At 55.4% G+C, this 23,122-nt stretch overlaps 1 protein-coding gene across 1 annotated transcript; it reads right to left on the reverse strand.

The window, feature by feature from the left end:
- Positions 1–4,881: 4,881 nt before the first annotated feature.
- On the reverse strand, positions 4,882–20,531 carry LOC121092673 (LON peptidase N-terminal domain and RING finger protein 1-like). Its single transcript, XM_040604067.1, has 12 exons — positions 20,046–20,531; positions 16,159–16,277; positions 15,376–15,498; positions 14,491–14,622; positions 13,623–13,752; positions 12,768–12,861; positions 10,991–11,105; positions 10,220–10,341; positions 9,667–9,825; positions 8,604–8,766; positions 8,380–8,526; positions 4,882–7,269 (listed from the first exon to the last, which is right to left on the reverse strand). The coding sequence occupies exons 1-12, from the start codon at positions 20,434–20,436 to the stop codon at positions 7,072–7,074; spliced, it is 1,893 nt and encodes a 630-aa protein (XP_040460001.1). The 5' UTR covers positions 20,437–20,531; the 3' UTR covers positions 4,882–7,071.
- Between the last annotated feature and the right edge of the window lie 2,591 nt (positions 20,532–23,122).

Below are 23,122 nucleotides of genomic sequence, written 5' to 3' on the forward strand. Positions count from 1 at the left end.
AATATGCAGCTGTGGCCTTGCTTTGACGATGTGCAGCTGTGACCCTACAGCAACATGGTTAAATAGCTCTGAGGGGTGTGACAGAGGAGGTCTTGGATGAAGAAGGGAACCAGGATGAAGCAGAGACAAGGAGGAGTGTGGTCTGGCCTCTGGAGGATGAAGAACCGGTATGGGCAGTAGAGTTTGACCAATGGTAAAGCTTTTTGATGCTTATTATTTTATTTGCGTTGTGTTACTTCCTGACTGCTGTAACACAAATTGTAACACCCTTCTCCTCCTTGCTGGCAGATGCGTTTCTTTCCTCTACTTCATTGCCTGTTTTCACAGACCCCGTCAGCACCTCAGTATATGTGGAAGCCTCTTCCCCTGTGTCAAACGTGGGTGGTACTGGGCAGCTGCTAGTGGGAACAAGCAAGAAAGCACGCAAGGCTGCTGAGTCACATAGCCTAATTTTCCTGGAGAATCAGACTAAATTCCCACCCACGTCACTGTTTCCACTGCCAGGGCAGAGCTGAGATGCGCCCTGGTCTCCACTCAACCATCTCCCCTTTATCTTTCATTGCACAGAGCTGGGCTGCATTTATTAAGAGATGAGCCTTAACACTTGCAAAAGGAGTGAAATTCTTGAGGCACTGGAGCTAAAATAACCATTGCTTGCACTGCCTGTTTACCTTCTAATTGTGACTGACTCCTGCCTTTTCACGTTCCTGGTGCTTGAAAAGGGAAGAACAGATCTAGGCAATGTAATTTAATACACCAAACATACTGGCTTAATTGCAATCCCCATAAGCCGGCCACACAAAACTCTAAACAAATTCGATTAATTTATTTCAATTTGCACAAGTCTCCCTCTCAGACTGTAATTAATGGAGGGAAACAATTAAGGTAAACACAGCACAGCTGAGAGAGCTGTCCTTGCTAAAAGTCACATTTTATTTTAATAATGCTGTATTTATAGAAGTTCCACACTTTTAACAAGTTTCCCATTTCCTCAATGTTTAATCGCTCCTGTAAATATTTTGCCTGGGCTAAAACAGTTCTGTGAAATCAGAAATCAACGGGGAGGGCACGAGGCAGGGAGAGGCTGGTAGGGGCTCAGGGTGGACGTGGCTGTGGGCAAAGGCTCAGGCAAGGGGGTCGTATCGGACCCCATATAGCCTCCCTCTCTCCACCAAAGCAGCGATGGCTGGCTCTGCTGAGGCTTGCTTCCACTGGGTTGTGGTGCCTTACGCTGAGGGGCACCTCACCAAGCTGGTGCCAGTGGTTCCCAGTAGCTGCAGTAAACGCCTTCCCCCTTACAGTCCTACACATCTGGAATGAAGCTAGTGGGTGTTCGTTAAGGCTTTGATAGCCTCCAAGAGAGCCATTAGCATCAGTGATGGTTCTGCCATACTGTGCCTTCCAGGGATGGGGTTCCACCTGGGCACTGTCACGGCAGGGGCTGGACAGAGTGGTGCTGGGGGTAATCCTGCACCCCCTGCCCCATGCTCAGCCTCAGCTGTGTTGCTGTCGTGGGACTGGGGACAGTCACGCACTGGGGGACTATAATCCCCCCTCCAGGTTCTCCTCAGGGGGCTGTAAGGTGGCCCTGCATCAGGCAGTGTGGGAGGGCTGGGGGGGAGCCCCGTGCAGCTGCCCCGAATCCAGGGCTCCCCAGCTGCCAGTCGGCACCATCACTAGTGTGATGGGCCCAAATGGGTTCGGAAAAGCCTGTCCCAGTAAATCTGTTTACCAATGGTGTAAATTATCCATGATCACGCTGAGACAGCTCCACCTGATGCATCATCCCAGATCAGGGCTTGGCTTTGCATGGCTCTGGCGTGCAGCTCAGCCAGCGACATGCCAGCAAGACTCCTCCAAAATGCCACCAGACTGGAGGCATAGGCATTTGTCCAGCTGCTACTTGATCTCTGCTCTGGGTCGCCTTTAGCACATGCCCACAATCATCCTGCTCTGCTCTGTACAGGACAGACTGATTTCATGCCGCATGCAGCCTGGCCAGAGACAGGGACCAGGACATTCCTCCAGGGGGACAGGGAGATCCCTCTCCAACTGCGGCTTTAAGTCACTTTTTTCATCACTTGTCATTTTCATGCTTTGAATACATCCTGTGGGTGATTTTTCTTGCAAGAGGTGGCACATCTGTCTTCACTGCTTTCCTTTGGGTTTGTTTTTTATTTTTTTGAAAAAGCAGGAACAATACAATCCATCTTTCATTACACCAACTGGTATTGCTAAAAGATGGAAAAAATTAGGTGCTGCTTTTCTCCTTTTTCTTCCCACCTTCATTAACCTTAACATGTACTGTATTCCTCTTCCAACACTCTGGCCTTGCTAGAGAAGATCTTAGTTCAAGCAACATCGTGTTGATTTTCCACTATTTCAAGTACTGGCTGGCCTAATTAGTTTGGAAATGCACCATTTGTTAAAGAAAAATGAGGCACAGCCTGACATCTCCTGTATTAATTACTTGCCTCTTTAGCTAATTGCTTGCCCACGCTATTAGGTGAGGGAAGTTATCACCGATGCCTCGAGTTGAAGGTGTCGAATGGGAAGGGAGGAAATGGTACTGTTGGAGAGAAGGTCAGGTTTTGGGATAATGGAAGCAGGGCCAGTGTCAGTGCTGGTTTACACCTCCCCAGGAATGCAAAAAAACAGGTGCAGGATACATCCCAGCATCCACAGAGGTGGGGGCTAGGTGGGGTGGGAAGAGGGACCCATTGGGAGAGTGGTCCCCTGACTACCAGGGACCTTGTTGGGTCACCCTGTTAGGTGACACATTGCCACTTCCCACCCACAGTTCCTGCCTGTAAAATCCAGAGAAGGATACAGATGTCTGTTTGAAAAGCTCCGATGAGGTCTGCTGTATAAAGGCCAGAAATCATTACTAGGTGGTGTGGATGTGCAGGGGAGGAGTGCATGTGGAGATGGAAAAATACAGGGAGGAAACAAATCTGAGCCACAGAACGCAAAGCGTGGTGGCACAGGTGGTCGTGACCTTCTGTGCTGTAGGGCTGGGTGTCTTGTCTCCCGTCAGGTCCTGAGTGCGACCAAGGAGCCTTAGGCAGAGATGGATTTGTCTCCCCATGGTGCTGGCTTCTGATTTGGGGGTGAAGCTGCCACATGCACTGCCACCAGTCTGAGGCAGAGGGGCTGGGGGTGTCCATAGCTGCCAGTCCCAGCCGTGCCAGGCAGGACCAGATCCAGCCCTTCTGAGGCTCCTGGCAGAGGATGAGTTGAAGCAAGAGCCCCTGGAGATGAGGAAAGAGTCGCTCCTGGCTGCACCAGCTCCTCTGTGTCCCCACAGACGGTCAGGCTGTAGCAGCCTGGGACCAAAAGCTGCCCAAAATGGACCTTGAAGAGCAGAGCATCTCAGGAGGTGACAGTTTACTGGGAGCTAGTGATGAGCGCAACAACCACCTCACAGTCCCACCTGCTGGTGAGGACAATGCGGTCGGTTTCCTCACCCTGACAGATATTTGGAGCAGGGTTGGGAGGGTGGCAGTGTGGAAATTACCAGGTCTTTCCCAGCTGCCCCCAACCAGATCCCAGCTGCTCGGTGAAACCACTAGTCCTCCCGGCGGGGCTGGGAGATGCCTGGTCTGCCTTTTCAAGGGGTCGTGGGACGCTGTTCTGCCCCAGCTGTGTGCTGGGACAAGGGGTTGCTTCATCTCCCACCTCTGAGCTGAGGCCGTGCCCAGCAGGATGGCTGCAGGAGGATGGTGAGGACACCCCCCTACCGCCCCGAGTCCCCCGCCCCGGACCCGAGAGAGCAAACAGGACCCGGAGCGGAGAGGGGCTCCCCTGGCATGGACCCTGCGCGCCTGGGGACCTGGGGGTGGCCAGCCCCAGCTTCACTTCAGTGCTGGCGGGGAGCTGGGCTGAAAGCGGGGCTGCTTGTGGGGCCGGGCTTGAGAGAAGCATGGCCGAGGCTGCGGCTGCCGCTGCGCATCCCCCCGGCTGCGCCGCCCGCCCGCACTCGGCCCCCGCCTGACACCTAGCGGGGCGGCGCGGCACGCGCTCCCGGCGCCACCGGGGCTGGCCGCGGCCACCGGGCTCCGCCAGGGCCAGGGCACGGCTGCCGCTGCAGAGCACTGCTGGGGGTGAAACTGGGGGTGCACGTAACTCCGCGGGGAGGCAGGTGTTAACGGCCCGGCAAGAGACCCCGCTCTGAAGCACGGGACCTCCCCAGGGCTGCCCCCCGGCTCCAGCCCCCGCCCCCCCCCACCGCTGACTTTTCTGCGGTTGATCCCGGTTCCCAGGCAGGGGGCAAAGCAGAACTGAGCAGGGAAAGCGCCTTTGTCACCCTTGGCTTCGGGTGGCACATTTGGGAGGTGAGGGAAGAGGGGAGGTGGGAGGCAGAGGCAGGCGAGAGCTGTGCCGTAGGGCGTCCCCGTGCTCAGAGCCGAGGGCTGTCCACTCCACCCAGGGCCACCCTCTGACTGTAGAGCCCTGTAGCGCATGTCTCCCTGGATTGTCACCCATGCCTAATGCCAGCTGCCAAAAGCAAACCTGCTCCTTGCAGCCCTCCACCCACAGTTGCAAAGGCAGGACAGGGACAGATGGTCTCCATGGCATTCAAGGGACAGACACCCTCCAGGGTCATCCCACACTGGTCTCCCAGTTCCCACCCTTCCCCAAAGCCTTTCGCTGCAAGGATGGGCAGGAGCTAGTCTGTCCTGCCCTGCTTCACATGCTCACTTTCCGTGAGCAAAACCACCCTATTTTTTTCCCCTGTTGCCATCCACCTTTGCTGGACTGTGTTCACTGTGTCTATCCAACTTACTGCCTGAAGGCCAGGGTGTCACCTCTCCATGCGCCCCCACATCTCCTTGGTGGTGACCAAGCATGTGAGCAGCTAAAAGTTAAACACCAGCAACGAAACAACAACAGTCTTTATTTCAATGACCACGAAGAAAATTTAATTCAAAGAGCAAAGACACCAATACAAGCTCCAAAGGTGCTCCGAGCAAACTGGAGCAATTTGCACAAGTCCCTTCCCAAAGCAGCCAGGCAGATGTGGCTCTGGTTCCCGGCTCTCCCCCTGGGAAGACCCACGCTTCTCCCCTGCATCCCCCCATGCCACCGCCTGGCTGAGGGACCTGCAGTGGTCCAGGGAGCTCCCACACCTGGGGAACAGGCTACTCCAGAGGTGAGTGAGGGGCTCGGGGGGGTGGGGTTGTCACTGCGTGAGCTCACCTTGATCCTGCAGAAAAGAAAGGCACTTCCCAAACTTCAGTGACATCCTGCCACCTGCATGCACATACCCTGGGACTGTGAGGCATCCCTCCATCACTTACCCCTGCCCACCCCTATGTGACACCCCAGGGATGTAGCCCCTCAGGGGAGTCATGGTGTCTCAATGACAGAAGGAAACTGGGGGAGGTCATGGCTCAAAGGTAGAGGAGCAAATCCATTTTGAGTTGCCCTCAGCCACCCTACGCTCACTACGATGCTCCCTGCAAATGAGGCACTTTGCTGGAGAGGAATGACCCAGACCTCTCACTCCTGGAGAAGGCAGAACAGGGAAAGGTGGAGACCTTGGGCAGGGACCTCTCCAAGAGTTGTGTCCAGAGCCTCCTGCCCTGGGCTCAGCCCAGCAACACATGCAATAAGAAGCACCATAGCCCCAGCCTGATTTTCTCTCCCTCACATACATCCAACAGCCCACCAAGCCCCCACATGGGATGTGGAGCCTTTGAGAAAAGCAGGGATAAAATTCAGGAACCAATGTTAACCCAATGACTAAGTGGATGTCACTCCCAAAATTCAACCCAAAGCCACTGAAATTATGGATGGGAGACAAAAACCCCAAACCTTCAGGATTTCCACGGATGAAAGCCTGGTCTGTCCAGGGGGATAGCTTTTTCCCCGTGTCTACAGACAAGCAGCAGACAGGCACTTGCAGATAGGCACTTGCTCCCCTAACATGGGGCTCACTGCCCCGGTCACCGGTCCTACCCCCTTCCCACCGCTCCAGAGGTCTGGCTGCCTTTGACTTTACTCTGTGCTCTTTTGGGGGATCCTGAACTGTTCTGGGTCCCAAGTGCAAGGATCCAGCCTCAGCTCAGATCCTGATTTTCTCCTGAGGAGGCAGAAAGTTCACAAGAAACACTGAACATGAGAAAAGTGCACATGCCAAGGAGCAGAAAGTCTCACAAAATTTACTCCCAGGCTTAACTCCCTTGTGCCATAGGCTCCTTGCAGCCCCCAGGTCTACCCTAAAACCTGAACCCAGCCAGGCTCAGGAAGAGCAGCCTTTGGGTGGGGAGAAAAGCACCAGTACTACCAACTGCCCCCCTTCCCATGGGACTTCACGGCAGTGGAGCCAGCAGTCAGGAAAGCAGCCAGCAGCCTCCAGCACAGCTCCAGCCCAGGGAAGTGGCCGGCAATCTTTGCACAGCAACCACAGCAGAGCACTGAGCAAAGCGGTGGGAGAGGGATGTCCAGACCTGTGTGCATCTCCTTGCTGTGTGGCTACGGAAGTGGTTAGGAGCAGGACCATGAGTTTCAGATTGCTTACTTTAACCTTTCTTCTCCTTCAAATAGAAATTTAGTTAAAGTTGTAAGCAGAGGCAGAGCTGTCAGCCCCCGATGCTGGGGCAAGCCATCGGGACCCTCTGCCTCCGGGTGCCACCTCTCCCAAGCTTCTGAATCTGCTGCACAGAGCAGGACCATCTACCAAAGACCCCTAAGTTCCCCTTCAAAGCAGAAGGGCCAAAACCAAGGTGATCCTGGCACTTGGTCCTCTGCCCTAAGGAGAATCCTCCTTAGTGCCAAAGCAGCTCAGCAAGTGATTTTGGTTCCCAAGACACAACCCAGATTTCCATCCCAGTCCCCCCTTCAGGGGCACGGCACAGCCCTGTCACCGAGCAGCTCCCGGAGGTGGCATGGACGGCGTAGTGTCACTGCCGGTGCAGCACCGGCCCCACGAGCTGGGCAGAGGGTGCCCAACTCATCGCTGAGGTCACTTTTGGGGGGCTTAAGCCAAACGCAAAACCATGAATCAACACATAGAGAAACCCAAGGGGGTGGAGGTCTCCCCTGCAGAGAGGGCAGGGGCCAGGGGGCTCAGACATGGCCCTGGGGGCTGCGCTCAGGCAGCGGGTGCCTGCCTGGGGGCTGCTGCAGCAGGGCGGTGAGGATGCGCTGCAGCTGGGCGAGGCGGGCATGCAGGGAGGTGGTGGAGAAGAGGTTCAGCTGGTAGGACGGGTCAAGGGGCAGGATGGAGATGAGCCACCAGCACCACGTTGGGCCATCTGCCAAAGCCTGGAGGGGAGAGAGGGAGAGACCCCCACGTCAGGAACTGCAAGGTGAATGCATGGCCTTTGGGCAGCGTCGCTGATGGGAAATCGTTGCTCTTGCCAGGACAGCAATGCCAGCTTTGGCCAAGGTATTCTGCTGACTGGCCCTTTTATCTGTCCAGGCTCAAAATTTCTTGATAAACTAATTTAATTTCCAGACAAGCATTCCCCAGGGAGTCTCTAGACACAGGTGTAACCTGCGTACTGTACTAAAGCCTGTACTAAAGAGACAAAGAAATATCTTGTGCATTTCCTTGTTGAAGGTGATGCTTTTTGTAAAAGCGGGCCAGATCCTGCGTGGTCGGTGCCTTTTGGGGCACTTGCCTTATCACCACAGAAAAAGGCGAGGTGCAGGCCAGGCAGGCACAGCTGCTGGGCAGTGCTTTTGTAAACTTTTTTTCAAAGCCTGAGATAAACTAAGAGGGAAATGTTCAATTCAGTTGAAGGAAGATGAGGAGTTAAGTTATTCTGAGCACAGCATTGACGTGACTGCTGGCCAGGACAGCCTTAGCCTGGGACAAGCAGCAAGAGCACATTTGTTAACGATCCAGAGAGGAAACATTTTCTTACAGGAGTGAAAACTGAATTTGGGAATTATTTTTTTCTCCAGAATCCAAATTTGTTGGAGCAATTTAATAAGCAAACTGCACCCTGCCCTCTCAGCTCCTCTGCCCTGGCCAGCTACAGCTGTCCCAAGGGAACACAGTGAGAGGAGGCTGCAGGCTCACTGAGCTGTGGGGTTCATTTCTTTGCCCATTTGTTTGTTTTCAGTTTGTTTGTTTTTCCCCCAAGTGTTTTCAAAACAGTTCAGTTTCACAGCTCTCATTTAGGAAGAGACTCCAGGAAAGCTTTTAAAACTCAGTGCTCAGTTTCCAAGAGCAGTTAAAAACTATAAACATTAAACAGTTTCAACAGACATCTCCCTGAGAAATGTCATAACTGATAAAGCGAGTGGACAACAAGGTTTGTTTTGCTCATCCTGGGGGGGAGCAGGGTGGTTAGCAGGAACCATGCTGCTTCAGAGGTTCTCTTGGTACCCTCCCTATTTAGGGCACCCCTTCCCTCAGGGAATTACCTGGATGTCCTCTTCCTTCTCCGGCAGCTGTCCATGCTGCATCAAAATGTGCCTGGAGACAAGGTCTCTGTGCTCACAGAACTGCTGAGCCAAGCGGTAGGTGCTTTCGTGCAGGCGCTGCAGCTCCTGCAGCTCCTCCCCGGCCACCTGCATGGGGGGAAGAGGAACGGAGGTGTCCATAGGGAGGATCCATCCCACCCTGTTTGCCCTGGCCCTGCCCTCACCTTCTTGTCCTCCAGGTACTCGATGTCGGCAGTGTTGTAGCCGTCCCTGTGTCCGCGGCTCAGCACCCGGAACCGCCGCCTGCCGATGGTGTCCACCAAGGACCTCCCGTCCGCCAGCAGCTCGATCTGCCGGATCTCCAGCATGCAGCCGTAGTCAGCGAAACTGGAGGGGGCCAGGGGGAGAAAAGAGGGGCTGAGCTGGGATACTGGTGGGGAGAGAGCTGCTTCTCCTGAAGGTACCAGCACCAGAGGAGGAAATGGCCCAGGAACAAACTGCCTGGGAGGGGGCAAATTTGGAGATTCACTCAACTCTATTGAGTTACCACTCGCTGCTAAGAGGGCAGGGAATAGCGTGCACGCTGCTTGCACTCCCTTGGATTTGCTATACACCACATTGACTGAGGTCCTCATTCTGTCCTGATGTCCAGGGGTTCTGAAGGCACCACCCCTTGTGGAGACATCCTCCCAAAGCCCAGAAAATGTTATTTATCTCACTTCACTTGAACAGGACTGGAGCACAGGGAGGATAAGTAAATAGAGTTATCTAACTTGGGTTAGGATCCTGGAGACTGAGCCCATCCGAGATCTGGAGGTGCCACCAGGAACATAAGGATGCCCAAGCTGCACCAAACAAAAGGCCATTTAACCCCATGTCCTCTCACAGCTCGTTAAGACAAAGTATGAGAAATACAGCAAATTTCAAGTGCTTGCTAAGAAGAGCTGGAGGTCACAGCCAGGGAGCCATGCAGCTCTGAGACATCCTGAGCCAGCAGCTGTTCCCAGACCACGGTATTTAACAGCCACCACTACCTCTGCTCAGCTGCAGCACTGGCCCATTCCTTGCCTGGCCAGTGGTGATGCCAGGAGGCTGCAAGATCCCTTTTGCTTTGCCATGTGGGGAATGCACCACCTCCCTGCTGCTTTTATCTGCAGGGTGCAGTGGGATAGGAAATTGCACCTGGTTCCTTCCCTCCAAACCACTCTGGATTTTAGATGCTCGGGGCCGGGGCAGAAAGGGGCAAATCAGCTTGGGCAGAGGGAAGCCGCTTTGCCCAGAGCTCACCTTTTCCCATTCTCATATACACACATGCCGAACCTCCTTGTGCCAGTCTCCTGGCACCGCCGGATCATGAGGCGGTAGCGAGGCTCGAAGACGTGCAGAGGGCAGGCAATGCCTGGGAAGGACATCGTGCATACGAAGATGGGGATGTTCTTGGTCAGGCTGAGGGACAGGAGAAGAAATCACTATGAAACCTCCCAGAGCAAATCCCATCCCAAGGGCTCTGCATCAGTTAGTCCCCCAAACCAGATGTGTCCTTTACCCTAAGAAATGATGCTCTGGCACAGAGCGGCACCAAAGCTTCCACTTGGCTCACCAAGAGCCCAAGGACAGACTCTGCCCACAAAACAGCTTCTTGCAGAAATACTCCCCCATCCCCAGATGCCCCATGGGGCACGTCCATACCCACGTGGCATTGCGGTGATGTGGTCCTAGAAGTGGGACAGACATCACTTGAGCAGAACCACGCCAGAGCAATGGTACGTGGTGTGGACAGCCCCCTCAGAGCCCAGCCCGGCCCCCACGAACATACACACTGGAGCAAGTGCCTGCTTACTTAGAGAGCTCTGCCATCTCGGCCCGGTGCAGCTCCTGGCGCTCGGCCAGCTGTGCGGGGAAGGTGGCCAGCATGATGTCCTGCAGCAGCACAGTGGGGCTGTAGCTTCCAGCTTTCAGGTACTAAAAGAAATTAGACCCAGAAATAGGTTGGAGAAGAGCAGGGAGGGAGCTCTGAGACTCTGTCAGGCTCTGAATCACACTCACTTTTATTGGAGCTGAGGGTAATTTTAGATCAGAGAAAGTCAGGGATAAAACCTATCAGGGGATGTTGAGCCATCTAGCAGGACGGGATGTCAGCTCCACTGAGACCTCTAGATGCTGCTCAGACCCAGGGCCCGTCCCATGCAGCGTCCTGTCTCTGACAGTGATGCAGTCCTTGTATGACAACCTAATTTCCCTGATGGTCTCATCTGAATCCCTTTTCATTAAAGATTAAATCAAATCTCCAGGCTAGCAGGTTTTCCACCCATTTCCATTTTTAAAAGTAATTAGCATTTGCTTCTTTCTTTCCGTCTTTCTCTCTCTCTGCCTCTCAGTCCTGTTTACAATCTCACTAAATCACTGTGGCATCTTGTGGAAATTAATCTCTTGGTCTTAATTATCAACTGTCTGGTCATTGCCACATGAGTGAAGGTGACACCAACCATCCCAGGGAGCTGCTAATGTAAAAGAATTGCACCTTCCCTCCCAGCCCCGGGCACGCTGCTGGCAGCCAGAGCCAGTGCCCAGCTCTCCCTCGGGCTCCATCCCATGGGACACATGCCCTCACCTCTCTCAGGCTCTGTTTGCAGAGGGGGCAGTTGGGCCGGTGGTCCAGGCAGCGTTCAAGGCACTCCTTGCAGAAGGTGTGCCCACACGGTGTCGTCACCGGCTCAAAGAACATCCTGCAAAGGGACTGAAGTCAACGGATTGCAGAGAGTGGCATGGGGGAAGGACCTCAGGTAAGCCCAGCACAGAAAGACTTCACAGAGCCTCTGTTCACAGGGCTGGGTGCCCTCGAAGCTGCTGTTCCCCAGGTCTGGCTCAGCACCCTGCTTTGGAAGCCCTGGCTGGTCTTAGCCCCATGGTGCAGGGGTCCCACAAAGCACTCGGGGACTTGCAAGAGGCCCAGGCTGCTGCTGCAAGGGTAGAGCTGGGCAGGGTGGGCAAAGCTCACAGGCTTTCCCCCCACAGCCCATGGGCACAGCTCCTGCCTACCCCCAGCCTTGTACCTGCATCTTCCTTGAATCACCTTGCTGGGAGCAAAAGATTTTGTTCCCAGCAGGAACAAGACATTTCCCATGTCTCCTCTTGCCGTCTCAAGGAAAATCTGCTGCCTTCACCAGCCTTCTGCACTGAAGACAACGACGCTGCAGGGATGCAATGCCATGGAAAGCTATCTCACACTGTGTTTTCCAAGCCTTGACAGCCCATGGCTATGAAACTCACCTTCGGTACAGCTGCATTGGCTAAGCTTTGCTCCTAACTCCTGTTAATTAAATGTAAAGGTTCCTAACTGGCTTATTTATTCAATTAGAAGTCTGGGCTCAGACTGTCGGACTTGCACAGCAATGTAAAGCGAGAACTGTCCCAGTTCTGAGCACGGCTCCCCATCCCTGTAGGGTGGTATCTCCCCGCAGACCCCATCAGTACGCACATGGTACCCCTTGGTCCTGGCAGCACTGCAGTGGGAAAGTGCCTCCTTCTCCCCTGTTCCCAGAGCAGAGCCAGCAGCAAGCACTCGGGATGCTCACAGGTAGCTCCGGGATCAGAAATTAACCGAAGGTCTCGGGGAAGCCCTGCTCAGCACTGAGCCCTTACTCCTCCTGAACACTGTGTTTCCCTGCTCTCAGAAGAGACCTAAGTTCACCTAACCCAGATTAGATACAGCCTTGATCTCTCTCTCCTCTGTGTCATTCCCCCATGCCAGACCCAGAACTGGAAAAATCTGCCATACAGGAGACCTTGACCGTCTTGCACGTCCAGCAGCGCAACACCCAGCTCTCTGCCAGCAGCCGCTTGCACAACTGCTCAAGGTCCTGGGACACGCCAGAAATAACAGCGTGGTTTCAGCGTGCCCCGTGGCAGCACCCAGCCCTTCCCTGGCCCTGAGTCAGCAGGCAGCCACAGGCTCTACCCTCTCCCCTTTTCTACCTTCAGCAGGCACGGAGCTGGGAAATGCTCCCCTCTGGGTCTGCAACATCCCCATCATAGATGGTATTTCCCTAGGGCAACACCTTTGTGCTCCAGCCTGCAGTTACAAAGGGCAACGGCTGCTTTCAGTCTTTGACCTCACAGAACATCCCCACCTCCACCACCGATGTCCCAAGCGATACAGACCTAATGATGCCGCACCTGGAGACAGGGCAAGCTGAGCTCCTACAGCCTGGCAGGGCAAAGCATGTCCCTGTCTGCCCCTCTTATCTCCTCCCTCTACTGGAACCTGCATTTCAGCAGTACTGGGGACTGAGTTTGCTGTTAAGATGTGAAGAAAGATCCCCACCAGGAAAGAAGACCCAGCAGGTGCTAACTCTTCATCCTAAAAGCTCTCCCACCAGAAAACTCACCGTATGCAGAGGGAGCACTCGAAGTCAGATATGCTCAGCAGCTCCCCAAGGCACGGCTGGGTACACTTTGCTGCTGCCGTTTCTTCTTCATTATCTAGTAGCAAAAGAGAAGGCAAGAGAAGGTGGCCCCCCATTCCAATACTGAAAATCAGTCTTTGCTTTCTGACCTTTTCTAGGTGTAAGTAGTTCACTGCTACACAAAACACTTAGAAAGTTACAAACAAAACCACTAGGAAATGCAACATCAGCCCCTCTATTAACCCATCTGTGTTCATCCACAGCTTTTACATCACTGGGGTCTCATGGTACTTGGTAGGAGAAGGTGGTATCTCCCTACCTCCTTTTGCAGGCAGGGAAACTGAAGCACTGGGAAGTGAAGTGGCCTAAGAAATTCCCAGATGGAGGTCTCTGGAGATGGAAATCTCACCTGCCATGAGTCATCATCACTGCTTGATGTGGCAGTCATCTGGCTAGATGCTAATGGCAAGTTAATGCCAATGGATGCGCTGCTTCTCCCAACGCACGGCACGCTACGTCCTTTGCAAGGGATTTTAAATATAAACCCATCTAAACCCATGGGAACCAAAGGAAGCCTCTCCTTGACTCCATGCAGGGAACAGGTGATGTCTGGCTTTAGCAAGAACTTTTCACCAAGCTAGACCCAAAAGTTTGGTATAACTTCACCAGCTCAACACAGGAAGATCGGACCCTCCTCAGAGCTGTCCCACCATGTGCCCCCGGGACGTCTGCTCGCTGGGCTGGCACACAGCGCAAGCACCAATTTTCAGTGCCAAAATGGATTTCAAACAAGTATTCTGCATGAGACAAGATCTTGGTAACTTTGACAACACTCACCTACCAACCACCAGCTCTGCCTCTCTGCCGAAGTCTCCGGCTCTTGCCCTGGCTGGGAAGGGGTGGCTGTCCCCTGGCTGTGCTCAGACCTTGTGGCTCCTCTGCCATCCGTCGACTCTCCCTCCGGACCCTAGGCACAGCAAGGATGAAACCAAGCTCAAAACCTCTTCCCTTTTTGAATGCACATCCCTGTCTGTCCCACCGAGCCCAACGGCACCGGGAGGCTTCCTGGTGTGTTGCTGTATATCAACATCTTGCACCTGTGGGACAGCAGGAGAGCGTGGCCCTCGGACATTCCTGCTCATCCCAGGGTTAAAACATGGGTTTACTCTGTCCAGATGTACCACCTGGCACGTGGGTGTATCTGAGCCCATCTTCTCTGATTTCCCTCTCTCTCCAAACTTGCCAAATTCATCTATAGAAGGCAAAGAGCAAAAGATGAGCTTTCCTTAATAGCTGCTAATGGTCTGAGCCGCTCTCATGTGTGGGTTTTGTATGAAAAAAAAACATTAAAACCGAATTATTTTTTTTTCCTAAATGTAGTGTGACTTGGGAATTTTAAACACAATGACAGTCTAAAATCTTACCAGAAGTACTGCAGAATGAAAACTAGGAGAGGAATGGAGACAGAAAGAGCCTCCTCTGTTTCCTCAGTCCCCACGGCACCAGCTCTGATGGCACCTTTGCTGTCCCATCTTCCACTACCTGCAGCCTCTCATCCCAGCATGAAACCACACACACGTGGCTGTGGTCTTGCACAGCCTCCCCTTATCACACCTCCTTTCCCATCACTGGAAACCCCCATTTGGGATGTCCCAGAGGGACATTACACCCCGTCACAGACCCAGGTCAATGCAGGCTCTCTTACCTGAGCTTGTGAGGAAGACAATGGGAGTGCAGGGCTCCCTCCATCAACCTGAGGATCGGCTGAGCCCTGGTGAGCACCACCCAGGTTTGCAGCAGCCATGTGTGGCTGTGGAGCATCCTCTCGCTTGAGGATCTGCAAGGAGAAAGCAGGGCTCAGGGGGTGCTGGGAGAAGGAAGCAGGGAGGTGTGTGGGCTGCCAGGCTCCCTCTTTCCCCAAAGCAGCCTCCTGCTCATCACAGGACACATCAGGGTTACTTGTTTCAGCACTGGCCGAGCTCTCTGTCAAACAAATGCCTTCGTAGCACATAAGGAAAAAAGCAGCATGAGGCAGCAAACAAAATGGTGTATTTTAAGGGCTGGGAGCCATGTTCTCCATCACCCACAAAGAGCAGGGAGTGAGCTGCAGAGGGTAAAATGTCATTCCCCATTCCCTTGCCCTTTTCCTCCTGGGGGGCAAGTGTCCCCTCATGGCATGAAGTCCCTGCGCTGGGGATATTGCTGGCAGCCCACTGGTGACGGTGACTTTGGTACACAGGCAGGTGCTGGCCTGCAATCATCTGCAGAAAAGACACAAAAGAAGCAGCTTTTGGCTGTCTGCTTTGCCTTGGGTGACTACTGATACTGCCTCAAAGCCCACCTCGTGCCATGTCAGCATCTGAACCCTGAAAACCTGATACTTGAAGCTACAGACTGAGAAAGAGGAGTTTTCTTCACAAATAAACCTGCATCACTGATGGGAAGGCTCCTGGACCAAGATCCAACACCTCTTGATCCCACTGCTGGCCAGAGCAGCCCAACTGTGATGCATGTGAGTCCTTCAGAGGACAAGAGCATCTTCCTGTGTGATGTGAGGGCACAGGACCCTGTCACAGTACGGCCCACGCACCTTCTCCATCTCTTTCCAAGCAGGGTGGAAATGGGGACTGAGCTTCAGGCAGTGTTCCCACGCCAGCAGGGCTTCGGCTCTCTGTCCCATCTCCAGAAGCACCTTTCCTTTCCTGAAGAAGGCCTGCGGAGCAGAAAAACCTGCGGTGACTATAAGACAGCGACCAGCTGAGCATGTGCCCCTTCAGCTCCTATGTGAGTCCCGAGAGAATCTCCCTCCAGCCTCCTGCCTGCTCCCACCCCAGGCCAAAGCACCCAGACACGTCGCTGCTTCCAGGCTCAGACTTGTCTAGAAAAGACAGATCCACCTGCAGCCAAGTACCCGTAAAACAGGACTCCCCCAAAATGCAGCAGTTGCAAAAGCCAAGCAAACAAACCCTGCAGGGACCCAGGGAAGGAGCCAAGGGCTTCTGCCTTTGAAGCTGCGAAACTATTGCCAACGAGTGCTTCACAAACCAGCAAGCGGGCTGCCAGGGCTGATATCTTCAAGGGCAGCTCAGCCTCTGGCCAGTGCTTCTCCAAGCCTGCAACTGCGATCCTGAGCACCAGCGTGGCTACGTGCCCTCACTGTCTGCATGCGAGCAAGGACGGACTGGTGCTGAACCTCTCCCGTTAGTGCAACGCAGCGCTTGCAGCCTGGATTTGCACTAATGGGTCTGGCAAGTGTATTTCTGAGCGGGATGAATTCAATAGCTAGGAGAATTCTGGAAAGGGGGAAACTGCTCCCACACAGTAAGATGTGGTTCCAAGCACAGCCAGCCAATGGGGGTTCCCCTCCACTCACCTCGTGCTCTCCAGGCTCAGCCCTACACACAGCATCCAGGTCCTCCAGCGCCTGTGAGTACTGCCCCAGCGCAGTGAAAGCCTCTGCCCGGCACAGCCGCAGGGACCTGGCATCTGGGGCTGGAAAGAGAAATGTTATCACTCACGTAATGAGTTCATGGTGAGGCAGAGGGGCTGGATGAGACCACGGAGATGCCACCGTGGTGGGACAGCCCCTGCGGTGCTGCCTTGAATTGAGCACAGCCAGCTCCTGCTCTCCTCTGGCAGAAGTCACTGGCCTCATCAGTCTCTGCAAGGAAGTTATTTCCCCTAAATATCTCCTTTTAAGCTCTTTGAGGTTCTTCCCTTTGTTTTTCTCCAGCTCCCCCAAATGCCTTCAGCCAAGGGGCCCCACCACTGCCTTGGCGCTGAGCCACGTTGGGGTCTGGGCTCTCATCCATCCTTTTGGGATGCAGCAAAAAGGCTGTACCATACACGTAGTCCCTACAGGGTCTGTTGCCACAGGAGGCTCTGCAATATGATTCACGCAGCAGAGCCACAATAACATATTACCAAACAAGCCTGCAGCTATGGAGATCTGAATTCCCAAAACACCAGGGAGCCTCCTGGACCCACCTGGCTGCCACCACCCTCCCAGGGCAGAGGCAAAAACAGGGGGGTGCAAGGATCTTCTCCCCCACATCTCAGGGTTTCCAAGTATGAGAAAAGGCTGAGATTTTCCAAAACGGAGGAACTGAGCATTTACTTCCTCATCAGCAAGATGACACTGATGGGATCTCAGGGAGGGGGATGGGGGGGCACAGCACAGTTCCCACCGGTGCTGCTGGCCATGACACCCCAAGGGTCACAGCACTGAGTGCCCCACACACCCCTGCCTGCTCGTAAACAAGCAGTGAGACCCTCTGCTCTCTTGTCTCTGGGAAACTCCATAACGACCTTCCTTCCTACCAGCACTGCCAGCAGGGGAACTGGGGTGAGGGACATCAAGGAGTACAAGCAAGCAGCACCACGAAAGCCCATACTCATGGTGTAAGCAGGTGCGGTAATGTTTGCAGGTTTGAACTGCAACGTTTCCCCAGACCCACCCCGTTACACCTCAGCTTGCGTGGAGGTGACCTACACAGACCCAGCGCTGTGCTTAGCTGTGCACGTGCTAGCATTCCAGCTAACGGAACGGGTCTGTGCACCCAGCCCTGCGTCCCCCCCAGCGCAGAGCATCGCCCAACAGCTGCTGAGGGCTGGGGTCGGGGACCTGCAGCTCCCTGGCCCCTCTGGGGAGGTCTCCAGTGTCACGCAGGTCCCTGCTGGCCCCCAGCTCCCTGTGGGACAACGGTGGGTCCGGCATAGGTAGCATGTGTGGTGGCCCCGCAGGATGCTGGCTCTGAGGCCAACCTTATATCACAAATCAGGCACCATTTGCAGGCACTGGTGCTGCACTTACTGTGGCAAAGTGGTGCAGGCAACATCATCTTGCTGAAGGGCCAGCAGCTCCCTCCAAGGCAAGCCAGGACCAGGGGCCCGGCTGGCAGCCGATCAGGGATCATCAGGAGATGATGACTGATGATGATGATGATGATGTCTCCCATGCACCCACCCCCAGCAGCATTTCCCCTTGCCCCAGTTCAAACATGGCACCGATGCAGCTCTGCCAGCAAATGGCAGGTCAGGACTAGCAGCCCAGGAAGAGCAGGGTGCAGAAAGCCAGCATCTGCCCCTACCTCTGCCTCCGCTGTCACCATGCCCGGGCACCCACCAATCTGCCTGGGCACCTGCCACATCTTATCATAGAGGAGAAAACTCTGCCATGGCTTTTGCCTCCTTTCCACCCACGCCCAGCACGGAGCACAGGGAGACCTTGCTCGCTAGCTGGTGCCACCAGGACCCGGAGAGCAGCAGACAGCCAGCCGCTCCTGCATCAAGGCTGCACTGTCCACACTGAGCTGTGCAGCAGAGCAACACCTGATCCCTTGGAGCTTATTTTAATTTATAATGTTAGTTCAGACCTTAGGGCTCAAGACAGAAAACAAAGGGACTTACTGCTGGGTACCCCATCCCACAAGCACGCATCCAAAGACTAAATACTCCAGTTCCTAACAACAGGTAGGGATGAACAAATGGGTACAAAGTCTAGAGGCTTATTTTGCATGTGGGCAAACCCATTCAAACATTTGCACAGCCCAGCAATAAAGTGACCAATTTGGCAAAAAAAAGATGTGCAAAATGTGGCTATGAATTCTGCATTTCCCTTCTGCTGCACCTATTTTTGATCTATGATATCATTAGACATTAGGGACGTAAGCCAGCTGGCAGCTCTGGTGGCTGATGAGTGACTGATAGTGCTCCCCAGCCTCCCAGCTCCAGGCATGTCAGAAGGCCTCCTGTATTACACGTTACAGTGCATTTCTTTTGCTCACTTGGCAAAACAGAAGATAAAAAGTTGACTATTTTCTCCCAAGAATAAGCGAGCTGCTCCACAGGCTGGGCTGAGCAGGGCACTGCAAACCGGCCCATCGTGCAACACTGAACCCTACAAAATCCATTCTCGTGGATCAAATATTTATCAGTGGTTACTTTGGAAAGCAAAGGGGAGCCCATAAAAAGTTGTGCAGCCTGAAAGCGGTCTGCAGGAGTTGGAAAACACATCCTGAAAGCACCACCCACGTGGCTGAGCCTGAGCAGCACCAGCAAGCGCAGGTTTACTGGAGCTGCGGCTGTGACTGTGATTTCCTTGTCACCCTAAGCCAGATCTCCCCTGTCCTTTGGGGAGCGGAGCGTGCAGGGAAGACCGAGCACAGAGCTTGCAGTGTTGAATTTTTTCTACTCTTTATGCTCACAGAGGCTTGTTAAAAAGAGACGTACAACCATACACCCCAAACAGTCAAAAGCCTGGCGATGAGGAGCACAGTCCTAGAGAACTGTGCACATGCGTTGGCGTCGAGGGACGGGTGTGCGGGGTGTGAGATTGATGCCTGTGGTTGCATAAAGAGACCTGCTTTGTGTTGCCAACACCAGGATCGGCTGGCCCGCTCAGCCCTGCGGTTCCAGGTGTACCCTGAACCTCTGGCACTTGTCTGGCAGCAGGTGATGAACAAGTGTCTGCGCCGCGGGAGGAGAGCTGACTGCTGTCATAGAAACGCTGGTGGAGAAAGGACCTTCTGCCACCATCGCCCCAACCCCCTGCTCCAGACACATTGTATAACCCCTTTTATTTAAGCGTTACTCTGCAAGAAATCCACTTACAGCCACCCACTAAAGCAGATCAGCTCCCCCCCCCCCCCCGGGCCTGATGTTGACCCTGCAGGCAAATGTCTAGCCAGGGCGGGTTGCAGAAGGGGGCTGGGGTGAGGGGCTGCCCTACACCCTGGGGCTGGCACAGGAGCTCAGCCAAGGCTGTGTCCTCGCCAAGCTCCAAGGACGTGTGTGTCCTGGACTGGAAAAGTCCCAACCACTTTACATAATGGCCACCCCCCCCAGGGAGAGCTCTTCCTCTGACCCCAAAATATTGCCAGGCAGCAAGATGCAAGAAGCTGTTTGCTGCTCTTTCCGGCTGCTTGATAATGCCACGAGCACGTGGCTGCCCTGCCCCTGGCCCCGGCAGGCGGGATGAGCAGCGGGGCTTGCCTGGCCACCCACCCCCTCCCGTCACCCCGGGACAAGTGCAGACACGGCAGAAACGCCCAGCAGCTGGATCCCCCTTCCCCATCCCCACCAGTCCTGCCTTTCCAATACTTGCACCTTCCCAGCTCGGGGGACACCGCGGTGCTGGGATGCCGTGACCCACACCGGTACCCACCACATCCTCGTCTCCGCTTCAGGCTGGCCCCTGGCCCCCAGCACCCGCAGCCCCCCAGCGCGCCCCGCCAGCCCCTCCGGCCCGGTGGTGCTTACCCAGCTCGACCCCTCTCTGCGCCATCCTCAGCGCCTCCCGCGCGTCCCCGCGGGCCAGCCGGTGGCGGACACGGGCCACCAGCCAGGCCAGCCGGCTCTCCCGCCCCGCGCACTTCTCCAGGAGGCCGCCGAGCACCACGCTGCACCTCGCTGCCCCGACGCCCAGCAGCTTCAGCCTCTCCCGGCACAGGGGGCAGCGGGAGGGCACGGCCCCCCCGAGGCACGGCTTGCAGAAGGAGTGACCGCAGGACACGGTCACCGGCTCCCAGAGGAGGAGGAGGCAGGAGGGGCAGCGCAGCACGTCCAAGTCCCCGCTCCCGGCGCTGCGGGGCTGCCGGCCGGGGCTCTCCCCCCGGGCTGGGGAGGGGGGGCTGGGGGGGCCGCGGCTCATCGCGGCAGTGGCAGCCGAGGCGGGGGAGCTGCCCCCGGGCCGGCACTACCCGCACACGGCGGCCGCCGCCGGGGCCCCGCGCACGGCCCCGCTGCTGCGCCCCGCCCCGCCCCGCTCAGCCCATCCGCCCGCCGCTCCCGGGCCGGCGCTGGGCTGCGGCTACCGGCACGGCACGGCACGGCACGGCACGGCACGGGCAGGGCTCCCGGGCTGACCGCGGGGGGCGCCGGCGGCGGAGCTACCGGGGCCGCCATTGGCCGCCGCCTCCGCCCCGCCCCGGCCCCGGCCGCGTTTCGTAACGGAGCCGGCGGTACCGGGGCGCCGCGGGGCGGGCGTGGGCTGCTGAGCAGCGTCCCGGGAGTGTTGAGGGGTCCGGTGCCGGTCCCCTGCCGCCGGGACGCGGGGGTGCTGGAGGGATCCGGTGCCGTTCCCCGCAGCCGGGACGCGGGGGTGTCGGGGGGTCCGGAGCAGCTGGGCTGTGGGGTACAAGCTGTGACACTGGAGTGTGAAGCCACGCGGGGGATGCTGGAGAGGTCTCTGAACCGGAGGCACCGGGGGCACGGGGCACTCTGGAGCAGGACCAGGTTGCAAAGTGCTCAGGGAGGTTTTGGGGTGCCCAGAGTGGGGCCAGGGCACTTTGGAGCTATCCCAGGGGCCAGGCTGCCGGGGGTATCCGGGGTGCTGCAGAGCAGGGGTGGGACACGTCCTGGGGGACACAGGGTGCTCTGGGACACGGACAGGAGGGTGGGATACCCCAGAGCAACTGAGACACGGGGTACCTGCGATGCTCAGGGGCAGCCCAGGGTGCCGAGGTGAGGCTCTCCGGAGCAGGACTGGGGTGCAGGCTGTCACAGTGCTCCAGAGCTGCCAGGACTGGTGAGGCTGGGGTGCACCAAGTGTCCCTTTGCAGACCCCACTGTGCATCATGGCGGGGTGCTCTGGAGGAACAGAGTGTCCCTCCGGAGTAGATGGAGAAACTGCATCTCCCTCAGATGCTGTGCTTCCACAGAATTCAACGAGTTCAGACTCACTGGGGACAGCCCCTTCTCACTCACGGACCCTCGGAATGGGCTCTGTGTACCAAGGGAGATTCATCCCCCCACCACACAGCCATACAACAAAGAGCTGGCATCTCTTGCATAGCTGGGAAAAACAGCTGAAATCTGGCAACTCCAGAGCTTAGTAGATGAGACTTTATGTAAGGATGATGCATGTTTCCCAAGGCCTCTTATGTGTATCCCCAAAACCAAACCAAACCCAGGCACGCACTGGAAGGGAGGGAGATCACCAGCGGGACGTGAGTGCTGGTGAAGCCCGTGCCCCACTGAGGGAGTGGCAGGCAGAGGTCTGGGCTGTGGAGCAGGTTTTATTTCAAAACCTACCGTGATTACATTAAACAGCTCATGAGTGGTTTGAAAAGCTCAACAACTATGTTATGTGAGCTTGGAAGGCTTCACTCCTTCCTTGCTCCGTTATCTTTTTAAGGAATCCCTTCAGACTGGAGAAATCCCAGACGAGGTTTAGCAGACAGCCCCGTACGCCCCCTGAGAGTGGCATCAGGGACATAGCACCGGGGACAACCAGGAGTGTTGTGGGGCTGTCCCAGACTCTGCCCCACAGGGACCATTTTCCATGTTCCCCATCCACAGGATGAGGCTTTGGTTGCCCTCCCAGAGGGACCTGCCACATCGCTTCCCCCAGCAGCTCTGCCATGGGCAGTTCTCAGATGAGCAAGGCTCATTCACGCCATTCTCTCATGATTTAGTTCTCACCACAGCTAGTTTTTTCCACCAAAACCACCAGGGAGCCCGCACCAGTCTTACCTCCAGATTAAAGACTCATTCGTGACTCCTGAGCTGTGAATTGAGGGTGATTTTAGCTACCACAGCCAACTTTGCAGCGCTGTCCTTGAAGAGTGCTCCCACAACCTGTGTGCGTGGCTCAGCCTGGCAGCACCAGCCCTTTGCCACAAGCAGCCGGCATCAGGTGAGGCGCGTAGCATCTTTCATCACCCCAGCCAGCTCCTCCAGGAGACACCTGGCTGTTCCCCGGCACCTGTCACGTTCTTTTCCTCACCTGATTCACTCCACAACCATTCTCACATGCGTGGGCTCTCCAGTGCTCTGTAAGCAGTGAGGACACACCGCTGCCTTTGCATAATGCAGTTAAAAATCAATCAGCCACGACACACGAGCCCACTGGAACCCAGCCTTCATTAGCGCCGGTGTAAGAACAATTTGTTTTCTTCATTCTGGCCAGAGCTGAGCTGGTTCTGAACTCCAAATGCTTTCCCTCGTCACTGCTGTTTGTGCTGACTCAGTACATAACTGGAAAAAAAAGGGAAAAAAAAGTCTTTAAATGCTTAATGCTAACCATTCTGCTGGCCAGATGAGGACTTCATGTTTTGCATAACACAGAACAGATTACAGTGTATTTAGGAACTATTTGCAAAGCACATTAGGATTTATTTTATAATAATTTTTTTTCCACTTTAAAGGTGGGAAACAGCCCAGGGTTGGTGCAGCATGAGCAGTTCCAGGTGCTGGTGCAGGGGAAACAAGCTCCTCCTGTGGCTCCCAGCCACGCACCCCACTTGTGCTTGGGCTGCAGTACAGCCTCATCGGTGTGGTCCAGACTATGGATGATGCAACATGGGGATCAGGGATTTCACACTGGCTATGTCTGC

This window comes from Falco naumanni, chromosome 8, assembly GCF_017639655.2.
Source record: "Falco naumanni isolate bFalNau1 chromosome 8, bFalNau1.pat, whole genome shotgun sequence".
Taxonomy (NCBI): Eukaryota; Metazoa; Chordata; class Aves; order Falconiformes; family Falconidae; genus Falco; species Falco naumanni.